This window comes from Lupinus angustifolius, chromosome LG18, assembly GCF_001865875.1.
Source record: "Lupinus angustifolius cultivar Tanjil chromosome LG18, LupAngTanjil_v1.0, whole genome shotgun sequence".
Lineage (NCBI taxonomy): Eukaryota > Viridiplantae > Streptophyta > Magnoliopsida > Fabales > Fabaceae > Lupinus > Lupinus angustifolius.
The window spans coordinates 2442175-2455017 of NC_032026.1; the positions used below are offsets into that span (position 1 = coordinate 2442175).

Genomic DNA, 12843 nt, shown 5'->3' on the forward strand with positions numbered 1-12843 from the left:
TGGGTCCATTACTAAAAATTAATGATCTTGGAATTAAAACCTCCAGATTTGATATTTTTTATGATTACCAAATCTTATCCCATAATTGCTTACCGTATAATTCCAAATCAAAACAGTGCAAACTATTTAAAGAAACAATACAAAGAAAGCATTTGAATATATACACTTGCATTTATGCAATAGCAATATAAGTCACTAAAAGTATGTACATTTTAATTATCACAGGACAAAACTATTATAGAACAAATATGATAATTTCACCACACAAAAAATGTAATGCACTGAACAGTGCCTGAGACCATAAAAAATAGTGTCATCCATAAAACTACATGTTGATATTTTCACTACACACAAATGTGATGCACAGTGCGTAATACCATTATATACATTAATAATTCTGTTTCAATTTCATTCCTGAGGTTGTCATTCTATCAATATTGACACAATAGATCAATAGTAATCAATGTATCTCAGGGCAGTGTAACCTTAGGTACAAACAAGATGCAATAAAAAAGGAACTTGATATATTAACATATTATTGAAACTGTAATCAAGCACCTCACCAAGGTCTTACAGTACTAAATAATGATCAATATGATAAACTAGTTTATTTAGTGCACAAGTTGCATTAACACAGTGAATTCTTATCCCACGGTCATTGATGTATTACAACACAAACATATAATGATTCCAATACTGCGTAGGTGGGAGATTGAATTCAAAATTCAACAAGTTTTTTTTTCTTTCTTCAATTGAATTCAACAGAGAACAAAAAAAAACTTATTTTGTTGCATATTCCCAATTGATAGAACATAACAGCAGAAACATAATTCAATAATCCCCAAATTAAAATTAGGGTTCATATAAGATTGGGGAAAACACCCTTAATTGAGAATCATAAAATTCATAACCGAACGCTCTGATACCACTTGTTGGAAATACTCTATGATTGGTGAAATACCAATCCTAGGATCTTGAATTTCATGATTCTCACACACATATATGAATCAAAAGGTGCATTGTCATACCTGAATCCATGTTTCTGGATGTGCTCCTTTGATCCACGTTTCTGAAAGAGGTTTTGTGGTATGATGATCTTCCTCAACCAAATCCCTGATTCCTCTTGGGACTTGCGTTTTCACTCTCATGGGGAGAGGAGAAAACTTAATTTGATTGGGGACCATAGCCTTCCTGATGTGTTAACTTATAGGGTTCCCATTATCCCCTATGGGTTAACCCGATGGGTATCCACCCATTAAGCCCATATCTGTTATAACCATTTAGAAATCTAAGGGGTGTGAGTAATTAGATCACTTATAATGTAACCCCGAAAATAAATAGTTGATATCATTGTATCAAATATATGATGTTCACATTAATTAGAAATTTATAATTTCTAACAACTTCTTCTACGGACGGATTATGTTATTTTTTTGTTCGTTATGATATAGTTTGTAATGAATTTTGTATATATTGTAATAAATTATTATACCAACTCCAACCATCCGAAACTTCTAGATATATATAAACCTCATAATTTTGACTTGTATAGATTGAATTTGTGTTGTAAATCGGTGGCACTAGCTGACAGAGATGATAATTACTATTACATGAGAATATAGCAAGTTATTATGAAGTGGATGATGATGAGGTTCAGAAATGAAACAACATTACGTGGCAAACAAATCCAAAACCGACACAAACGTAAAATAGAATTAGAACTTAGAAGAACACTAATGAAACGCGCCAAACTAACAAATAAAACCGATTAAAAACAGGAAAAAGAAACCTAAAAATGTCTTAAACTCTTAATTCTCCTTACCAAAGCTTATCCAATTTTCTTTTTTAGTTCCCTAGTTTAACAAATAAATACCCACAATCTCTTTTAAGATTCTTTGTGTTTTTCTTAGTTCCTTTTCAATTTCAAAGCCTCTCTCTCTCTCTCTTTCTCACAAAAACATGGTTTTCTCAAATAACCAAACAATCTTGGTGACTGGTGGTGCTGGTTTTATTGGAACACACACCGTTGTTCAGCTTCTTCAAGATGGTTTTAATGTTTCAATAATTGATAATCTCGAAAACTCTGATATTCAAGCTGTTAACCGTGTTAAGGAAGTGGTTGGTCCTAAGCTTTCCAACAATCTCCAATTTACCCAGGTATTTATTTATTTCTCTTCTTATTTTTATTTATGTTTCATTAAATTATTCTCTAAAATTGTAAAATATTTAGTCAATATATCATCCACCATTTATTTATATTATTTTTCTAATTTATAATAATTGAAAATGAGCCATGAATGATGGATAAGAGCGTATAAAACTCTTACACTCTCGTGTTTATAATTTTTTTATATATACTAATATATAAAGTCAAAACATATTTAAGAGTGAAGATATAATTTCCATATTTCAACTTTGTCCCTTTTTATACTATCAAAAGCATTATCTCACTTTTTTAATAAGGTCCTTTCGGATGCATGTCGCTTTCAACAAATGTTGCTTGCAATCAAACCATTAACATTTTAGTTATTTTCGAATCTAGTACCAGCCTTCGTCCTTTTAAGGGACGAAGTAAACATTTGAAGTACACTAAATGTCTCATTTTTTCTGTTTGCTGTTAGAACTTTTTTATTACTTATCATATAAAAAACTGCATAGGAATTAAACTTTGACATGATTAACCGTTCTTTTGGTGTTGGAATGGTTGCAGGGTGATCTTAGAAATAAAGATGACTTGGAGAAATTATTCTCAAAAACAAAGTGCGTAGAATACATTTAATTTGGTTGCTAAGTGAAATGCTGTTATTTTTTATTTTATTGTTTTTGGATTTAATTGGAGCATGTAATGAAACAGTTTTGATGCTGTTATCCACTTTGCTGGATTAAAAGCTGTTGGAGAAAGTGTTGCAAATCCACGTCGGTATTTTGATTTTAATTTGGTTGGCACCATCAATCTTTACCAAGTTATGGCAAAGTATAACTGTAAAAAGGTACATTTATGTCCTACTTCAAACACTCTTAATATGTTATAACTTGTGAGATTTTCTATTTGGGAGAAAATTAATCTCATTTTTTTGTGGGTCCTACGTGTTTTTTATAATTTATTATATATTTTTATAATTTTCTACGATAATAAATATTATTCTTATTTATATTTAAGTCCAACCATCTATCTTATAATCAATCCCAGTTTAAAAGTTTAAAATCTGTGTATTGACAGTGTAAAGTTTTTTATACTAGTTCATTGTTGATTTGTATTACTTTTGTTTTTGTTTGAGATTTTCAATAATGATTAACAGTGCAAAAAAAACATTTTCTAGTTAGAATAACCCCATCAATATTCTTATCAAATGAATATTATTAATAAATAAGAATATCATAACAACAAATGGCAGAAAATTGTTTTAATAAGAATGAACCGAAAATTGCTCTCAATATATATTGATATGTAAACATTTTAGTTTGTAGACTTGTTGTATATTATATTTGTGGAAACATAATTACATGGTTAACAATATTATTTTGTTATATGCAATTCCTCTATTTTTATATTATTATTATAAGATTTTTGTTACAAAGAAAATGATACATATTAGGACGACTCAGGTTTGTGGTATGAAGACTAAGGAACAATATAATTCTGATTTCAAATTTATAGCAAAAGAATGTTTTTAAATATTCTTTGGATTAAATGGGATGAAGGAAATAAATGAGCATGATAATAAAAAAATCGAAAGAAGATTACGAACATATAGTTATTTCCTTACTTATGAGGATATTCTTAGTAGTATCAAATATACTTCTATTATGTATAAGTATAAGCATACTTCAATTTTGTTAACTCATAAAAATGTTAAGTGATGTGACTTTAAGGGATGTGCATGAATCCTTCAATATAATTGTACTTGACATGTAAATGTTTGTGCAAAGATGGTTTTCTCATCATCTGCAACTGTTTATGGACAACCTGAAAGAATACCATGTGTGGAGGATTCCAATTTACAAGCCTTGAATCCCTATGGAAGGACCAAGGTAATCCATCACTCTGCTATATGTTATTTATTCCAATTTACGCCACGCTTTCGATATTGTGCAACCACATTGGTTAGATGTACTCGATCAATTGAGTTTGTCTTTTAAGATTACAAAATACATGTATATATAGCATTCTACCTCAACCCAATACATAAACTTAAAAGCCATAAATCAGATTAAGAAATTTGTTAAGGTCATCCTGATCAAAGGCCATGGTGCTAGACATGGCCTTGCCGAAGACTGCTGTGCCATTAACCGTGCCACTCCATGATTATGGTTGCCACCATTCCAGGTCCATGGTCGTGGTTGCCACCAAGCCCAGAACATGAACCTGTATGAAAGTCTATGTCTTAGCGAGCTTCGAAGACTGTGTCTCCCCATGTAGTTAAGTCGTGTTTCACTTCCCTGCTATGAGCCATATACATAACAGTGATGTTGTTACTGTATTTGCCAATGTTTTAAATTTGGGTTCGCGACCATAACAGATGCCAATAGGTTAAGGTTTTGGGAATCACCAAAACCATAACGTGGCCACAATTATTGTTGCACCTGTCACATTTATCCATGATTGTCCGAAACGTCAAGATTTTTGTTAGTTTCCCAAACCGCAACCACTATTTAGAGCGCCTGTTCTTGGCAGCTAATGGTTTGGCTCTGTTTGTTCTCTGACATTTGAACTCATTGCAGCTTTTCCTTGAAGAAATAGCACAAGATATTCAGAAAGGTGAGCCAGAATGGAGGATCATTCTGCTGAGATACTTCAATCCAGTTGGAGCCCATGAAAGTGGTAAACTTGGTGAAGATCCCAGAGGTATCCCAAATAACCTCATGCCTTATATTCAACAAGTAGCTGTTGGAAGATTACCCGAACTCAACGTATATGGTCATGATTATCCTACCAAGGATGGCTCTGCGGTTAGTACAAGTCACATATATGTAGCAATTCATTTTTATGTCATCATCATATAATAACGACAATACAGGAAACAGTCTTTTCATTTATGGGGTAAAGCCGTGTATATCTACCGTCTTCGGCCTCTCTGGTTGCACTAGGCCACCCTATGTAATAATGACAATAATTTTATTACTCCTACATCTACTAAACAAGGCATTATGGAAAAAAATGTGGTAGTAAGACAAATAATAAGGTTATAAATGTTTCTTTCCCTTGCAAAAATGTTAACCCACCCTTGTTTTTCCTTGTGCAAATTAAGGTCCGGGACTACATCCACGTGATGGACTTAGCAGATGGTCACATTGCTGCCCTGAGAAAGCTTTTCACCCCGGAGAACATAGGTGAATTATCTGTTACTCTATATGCTAACTTTATTTAAGTGTAAAGTTTCTCATTGGATATGAGAGGATGAGTGAAAGAACTTATAGATGGAAAAGACCCCTGAAGCCGAATTCGGTTTTTCCTGCAGAACTTTTGAGTACTTGTTGCAACAGGATTGTGAACAAATGTCTTGTTGTGATATTTATAGTTTTAATTATCTTGCATCTTCTCATGTTAATGTAAATGAGACAAATTATTGTTCAGGTTGTACTGCTTACAACCTAGGAACCGGTCATGGTACATCTGTGTTTGAAATGATTTCAGCGTTTGAAAAAGCTTCTGGCAAGGTAATTATGCATCTACACATGTTTTTGGGTGTATTTCTATATTTTTTTGGTATAACTAAGGTTATCTCCTTAACTTATGGTTAAGGAACTAATCCATTTCGGGATGCTTCAGTGTTGCTCCAAATATTTTTTTTGGTATATATGAAGATTTCTCATTTTCCATTGGATATTCAATTTTCAGAAAATTCCTGTGAAATTGTGTCCAAGGAGGCCAGGGGATGCAACTGAAGTTTATGCATCTACAGAAAAAGCTGAAAAGGAACTTGGTTGGAAGTAAGTACATGATTTCATTCTTTGGTACTTAACAAGCATGATTAAATTTGCTATCATTCAGCTTTTTTAACAAAGCTTTGCTTCACCAAAGCACCCAGACTCTAAATCTAGAAGATTAATTGCACTTGCGGGGTGCATTTATTTTAATCATTATGACATCATTCGATTCATGTAGTCAACCTTATCTAGATGATGGTTTGGTGGTTATCGGTGGATTATGATTATTAATTTGGGTCTTATTTTGTTCAGGGCAAAATATGGTGTAGAAGAGATGTGCAGAGACCAATGGAATTGGGCAAAGAATAACCCATGGGGTTACAAGGGAGATAGCCTTGAATGAGAGCTTCAAAAATAAAATGCTTATAAACAATAACCACTTTTAGTTGGCATAATATTATTCACTTAGTAGAAAGATAAAGAAATAGTGGTATAAAATGTTTCCACTCTGTCCAAGGACATAACGTAATACCATTTCTATTAAACAAGTAGTTTCAATAAGAAAAATAATTGTACATGAGGTCCATGAGACTTGAATAAAAACACAAATAATTTGAATTTGCTCATACCTCATTTATTTTTTTCTTTTTTCCATTAGTTAGTGTTTTGGAAGTTATTAGGAAAATGGAAGAAGATAGGTAAAGGGCCAAGGAAGGAAGAAAGAGAAGAGAAAATAAAATTAAAGTTTTTTTCAGAATGTGAAATTTAGATGAGAAGATAATTAAAGAGCAGCTAAAATAATTATAGTGTGGTAATATAATTTTGTCATTCATTTAAGAATTTAATTATAATTTTTTATTAAAGTATTTAGATATTTTAAGATATGTATGTCTAGAGAACCTCAAATTTTGAAAACAATGAGAATGAGTATATGAAGGATTTAAAATCTTCGAAGTATGAAAGAATCATGAGAAAATATTTAAAGCTGGAATGTGTCATGTATTCCAAGCTTGAAAATGATTGTGTTGAATACAACGATATATTCTAGTTAGTTGATTTCAGTTTGTTAGTTGTGATATTGTTTTCGTTAATCGATTAAGAGTTTAATTGATTAATTAACTAGTTAATTATTAGTTAGGCATTGTAGTATATAAATGATGATTCCCTTATTCCTTTAACTCATTTCAATATAGAAAGTTTTAATTTTCTCATTCATGATTCTTTCATACTTCTTGATTCATCAAGAAGTTTTCTTTTCCATGACTCCTACCATTTTAAGATGGTATCAGAACAATAATTATTGTTTTGATGCTTCTGCTTATGTTTCTATCATTCCTAGATTCAATAATCATCACCATTAAAGGAGTTTTTGTGCCTAACTACTTGCCTTAATTGTCTGCAACTTTCTATCTAGTACCTTGTTCAAGGGGAATGAGTGCATCTTGTTCTATGATACAATCTTTTTTTCTTCTTCTGACTTTGTGAGCTTTTGATGCTTTAGACTTGCTCTTTCATGAATCTACACAATGAAAGGTGATTCTATTTCTTCTTACCACCTTAATTTGCGATGTGACTTTCACTCCTCTTTTTCATCTTTCACGGAAGAAGAAAGATGATAATAAAAGAGAATTGGGTGAAATAAGTGGATTGGGTTCTTCAGTTGCAAAGTGATAGGGCCCAGAGCCGAGAGGAAGGCCCAAATGGCAGCATGTGACTCCGAGCTGGCAGAAGGAGTTTGTTATGAATTAACCTTTAAAATATTCCACTTTTTTGTTAAGCAATGATTACCTTTTGTTAGATCCTGCCACTTGTATGGTAGGGATCCTTTACTAATTCCTATATAATTATGTAATGAACCATTTTGGAGGATAGGAAAGATGAATATTCAGTAAATTCATAGAGTAATTTTAGTCAATTGTCCATAGAATCACTTTTCTTCCTAACATTTTGGTGTTTTCATTTGCTTTTCTCATGCCTCCCAAAAAGATCCTGATAATTAAGCTACACTATTGCTCATGGAGAAATTGAAAGAGAGTCAAGAACTGCAGGATGCAAGACATGGTGCCATCACCATAATTTTGCACAACATTACTCACAAACTCGCAAAAATCACGTTTGTCCCCACAATTCCTCATGATCCACGTTGGTCTCACCTATTCATCCTTCCTCTTCTCACATTTCTCACCATGACCCACCCCCTCAACCTTTTCCTCCACCCCCACACGTCCACCCAATTCCTAATCCATAATCCCCTCCTCCAGCCTCACAACAGTACCCCATACCACCACAGACAGCCTCCCCTATGACATATATGTCCCATCCCCACCCAATAAACCCACAAACACATCCCTCTAAGCTCTACCTCATGCCATTTGATAGATCTGAACCTTTGGACTGGATTTTCCAGGCGGAGCAATTCTTCAAACTATACCTTGTTTCGCCAGACCAGCGAATACCTATGATTGCCTTCTATATGCAAGGGGAAGCTTTGAGTTGGTTTAAGTGGATGTTTCACAACTCTCAACTCTCCGACTAGAATTCCTTTACACGAGATTTGGAGACTCATTTTGGTCCCTCCGCTTATACTAATCATCAGGCATAACTTTTCAAGCTCAAACAACAAGGGTCAGTTGCTGAGTATCAAAAACGGTTTGAGAAATTGTGCAACCGGATTTGGGGGTTATCTCCAGAAACCATTATGAACTGTTTCATTTTTGGGTTATTACTAGAAATCTGTTGGGAATTGGCTATCCTACGCCCTCACTCTATTTCAGATGCCCTGGGGTTAGCCAAATTAGTAGAAGCTAAGGTTCTTGATACTAACAGATCTACATTTTGTCCCAACCACACCCCTTTCTCACCCCACTCTATCAATATTCCCAAACCCACTTCACCCCCACTATAAACAAAACATCCATTCTTATCCGTCGGATGTCCCTTAACCAGATGCAGGACCGACGCGCACAGGGTTTGTGTTACAATTGTGACAAAAAATATCACTCGGGGCACAGATGTCAACCAATTTTTTTTACTCATGCTACTACCCCTTGTAGTTGTCCGAGCACACAATCACTGGTCCAGAATTCGTGACTGATGACCAAGTCATGGCAGAATGTGAGGCCACTATAGAAGATCTTATCCATTTTCACATATCAGATCAGGCCCTTGGCGGATAGCTTTCTCCAAAAACTCTTAAGTTTTTCGGATCTATTTTTGGACACTCCGTAACAGTACTAGTGGACACGGGCAGTTTATATAATATCCTACAACCCAGGTTGGCTACATACTTGAACTTACCTATTACTCCAACTCCCAAATTTGCAGTAATGGTAGGGAATGTGGAACACATATATTGTAGCAGATTATGCGAACAAACACCAATAAACCTTCAAGGCCAAGAATTTAGCATTCCATTTTACCTACTACCCATCAAGGGGGCCGATGTGGTGTTGGGCATCGAGTGGCTTAGCACTCTGGGACCTATTGTCTCTGATTTTCGGTACCTTCCATGCAATTTACAGTGGGTCAGGCTACTATAATATTACATGGGACAATTCATATTCCATTCAACCATCTACATTCCATCAAATCTCTCGCCTATTTCACACTAACAGCCTATCCACATTCCAGGCCATTGCCATCAAACCAATCTCACAAATCGAGCCCAACTCTCTTCCTAGACAGGCCCAATCCATCCCCAACTACAATCTCTCATTGACAACTATTTTTCCATATTCCAAACACCCACTACACTCCCACTTCGAAGACCATCATATCCCTCTCTTACCCTCCTCAACCCCCGTAAACACTAAACCCTATAGATACCCTCACTCTCAAAAAGACTTGATGACTACCATGCTAAATGAGATGTTACAAACATGAATTGTCATTCTCAGTACAAGTCCATTTTCTTCTCCAGTTCTTTTGGTTAGAAAAAAAGATGACAATTGGAGGTTTTGTGTAGATTACAGGTAAGGGTGGAAACAGGCTAGGTCAGGCTTTGCCTTAAACATGTCGAGCCTATACAACATATAGGAACATGGGTCTGACCTATTAGTTTGTTTAAATGTTTTTTCAAAGCCCATGTCTGACCTGTTTAAAAGTCTAGTCTAGCGTGTTAGCATGTTTAAAGGTCTGTTATAGTATAGAATCTTAAAATATGTCATAATGTACACATTTAAATATGTTAATATTCCTACTTTTAATTAGATTTTTCTAACCCTAACAATTAAATTATATTTTTGTATACATTTTTATATTAAAATTACATTTATATTATAATATTACTTATATTAACATTGTATAATATAAATATATTGCATAATATAACTAAATAGGTCGGCATGTTAGGCTTAATAGACTTTTTGAATGGCCTAAAGTCTGGCTTGTTAAAGTAAATAGGCTTTTCAAAAAGCCTGAGTCGGGCCTGTTCACGAAAAAAGCTTGACATGGCCTAGACTGTTATAGGTCAGGTAATAAGCCCCTGGTATACGGCCTAGCCTGTTTGCACCCTTAATTACAGGGCACTCAATGCCATTATGGTTCTATACCGCTTTCACATACCCACGATTAATGAGTTGTTTGATGAGTTGGGTGGTGCAACGATCTTTTCAAAAATAGATTTGCGCTCACGTTACCGCCAGATTCGTGTTGATCTGGCAAATACGCACAAAACAGCTTTTAGAACTTTCGATGGGCACTATGAATTTCTAGTTATGCTTTTCGGCTTAACTAATGCTCCATCGACATTTCAGGCAGCCATGAATGACTGCCTTAGACCACATTTATGTCGGTTCGTTTTAATTTTTTTGATGATATACTTGTCTATAGCACATGTTTAGCTGATCATTTGGTTCATTTAAAGACTATGTTAAACCTATTGGATTCTAATCAATTTTATGCCAAGCGATCTAAATATGAGTTTGGGGTTGCTTCAATTACTTATTTGGGACATATTATATATGCGGCTGGGGTTCAACCAGATCCGGATAAGATACAGGTCATGGTGGATTGGCCATAACCTCGATCTCTCACGACACTCAGGGCTTTTTTAGGGCTCACTAACTTCTACAGAAAATTTGTTAAGCATTATGCCTCTCTCGCAGCTCCTCTCACCGATTTGTTGCGGAACAATAAATTTACATGGTCATTAGAGGCTCAGCTGGCCTTTACAAATTTAAAACATGAAATGACAAAAACCCTAGTCCTACATCTACCCGACTTCTCCGCTACTTTTGAAGTTGAAACAGATGCCTCAGCCATAGCCATTGGAGTCGTCTTATCCCAGTCTAGCCATTCTATCGCCTTCTTCAGCAAGAAGATGGTCCCCCGCATGCAGCACGCCTGAGCTTACGTTCGGGAGATGTTTGCTATAAAAGAAGCGGTAAAAAAATGGTGTCAGTATCTCATCGGGAGATCAGCAGAGTGTGAAACACTTAGTCTCACAAGGGTTTCATACCCCAGAACAACAGAAATAGGCGACTAAATTAATTGGTTTTCAATATGAAATCAAGTATCAAACAGGTACCTCGAATAGAGTCGTTGATGCCCTCTCCCAACGCCTGGACGACACTATGGCCGAATTTGCTGCCCTATTCTCCCCTATTTCGGCACTCCTATAACAGTTACGGTTACATTACCAATCCACAGAAGGAAAAAAAAATTGACCAAGTGTGAAGCAGATGAAAAAATGAAACAAAAATACCACTTGTTGAATGGGGTCTTAATGTTTGAGAGTCGCATTTGTGTACCTGATATGCCAAGGCTTGCCGAATATCATAGTGCTCAAACTGCGGGCCATTTGGGCTTGAAGCCAACCATTGCTCGGATTGCGGCTTCCTACTATTGGCCAGGAATGTATCGAAATACCAAGAGCTTTATTCAACACTGCACCTCCTGCCAGTACAACAAATATTTACCATAAAAACAACAAGGGTTATTACAACCATTAAACATTCCAGAAAGAGTTTGGGAAGATATTTCTATGTACTTTATTACTCACTTACCTTCCTCCCAAGGGCATACCGTCATATGGGTTGTGGTAGACCGACTCTCCAAATATGCACTTTTCATCGGGCTTCCTACCAAGTTTACTGCTGCCGTTCTAGCACCCAGATTCTTGGCCAAAATCGCTCGGATTCACGGGGTTCCTTGGACTATTGTATCGGACAGAGACCGTATTTTTCTCAATTCCTTCTGGAAGGAATTTTTTCAGTTGCTCGGGACGCGGCTTTGTTTCAGTTCCTCCTCCCACCCCTAGGCCGATGGTCAAACGGAGGTGATCAACCGCTGTCTATAAACGTACCTCCGCTGCTTTAGCGACTCTCAGCCCCAATGGTGGTTCCAATATCTCTCCTGTAACGCCCCAAAAAATACTTCTAAAAATCATTGCGGAAAAATGAGTAATTTTTTTTTGTTTTTGAAATGGTGATGTATACATTGATTCCTTTTTAAAACCTTCCTTTTCCGGGACATCACTTTAAGTAACTCAAATGCAGAAAATCAACTTATCGTTATCGAATGATAACTTAACCTGATTCACAATTTCCTGAATAACGCAATGCATATAGACGGTTAAGTCATCTTTAGTTCATACCAACTAAGTCAACAAAGGCGGAAACTACATCGCCACTAACATGTACAAAATCCAAAAAGAAAGGGCGGAAATACTAATCATCGCCAACAGACACTAAACAAAGACATGAAAAAACTGAAGCCGTCAGGGTTTCAAAAGTCACAAAATGATAAGCAACTCCTAGTGGCTAACTTCAAAGCTAGGGTACTGCCTCTCTTCAATTCCGCATGCCCCCTCCTGGAACGTCACGGACGGGTAGCTCCGAATCCGAGCATAGCTGTCTACCTAAGAGCACACGTCCGAAAAGCAAGCAATAGAAAAGAAGAGAAATAGAAAGAGTAAGACATCATAACTCACCGTTTATCAACATAAACCATAATGTATCAACATACATTTCATAA

General features: G+C 35.6%; 1 protein-coding gene across 1 annotated transcript; it reads left to right on the forward strand.

The window, feature by feature from the left end:
- Positions 1854–6601, forward strand: LOC109332378 (bifunctional UDP-glucose 4-epimerase and UDP-xylose 4-epimerase 1-like). The gene is made up of 9 exons (XM_019567343.1): positions 1854–2157; positions 2711–2760; positions 2855–2990; positions 3931–4032; positions 4723–4950; positions 5250–5331; positions 5576–5658; positions 5840–5931; positions 6181–6601. Exons 1-9 carry the CDS (start codon positions 1960–1962, stop codon positions 6269–6271), a joined length of 1062 nt encoding a protein of 353 aa, XP_019422888.1. The 5' UTR covers positions 1854–1959; the 3' UTR covers positions 6272–6601.

Coding starts and splice junctions, on each gene's coding strand:
- LOC109332378 (XM_019567343.1), top strand. CDS start 1,960: ATGGTTTTCTCAAATAACCAAACAATCTTGGTGACTGGTGGTGCTGGT. Junction 2,158..2,710: donor ACAATCTCCAATTTACCCAG/GTATTTATTTAT, acceptor GAATGGTTGCAG/GGTGATCTTAGAAATAAAGA. Junction 4,033..4,722: donor ATCCCTATGGAAGGACCAAG/GTAATCCATCAC, acceptor AACTCATTGCAG/CTTTTCCTTGAAGAAATAGC.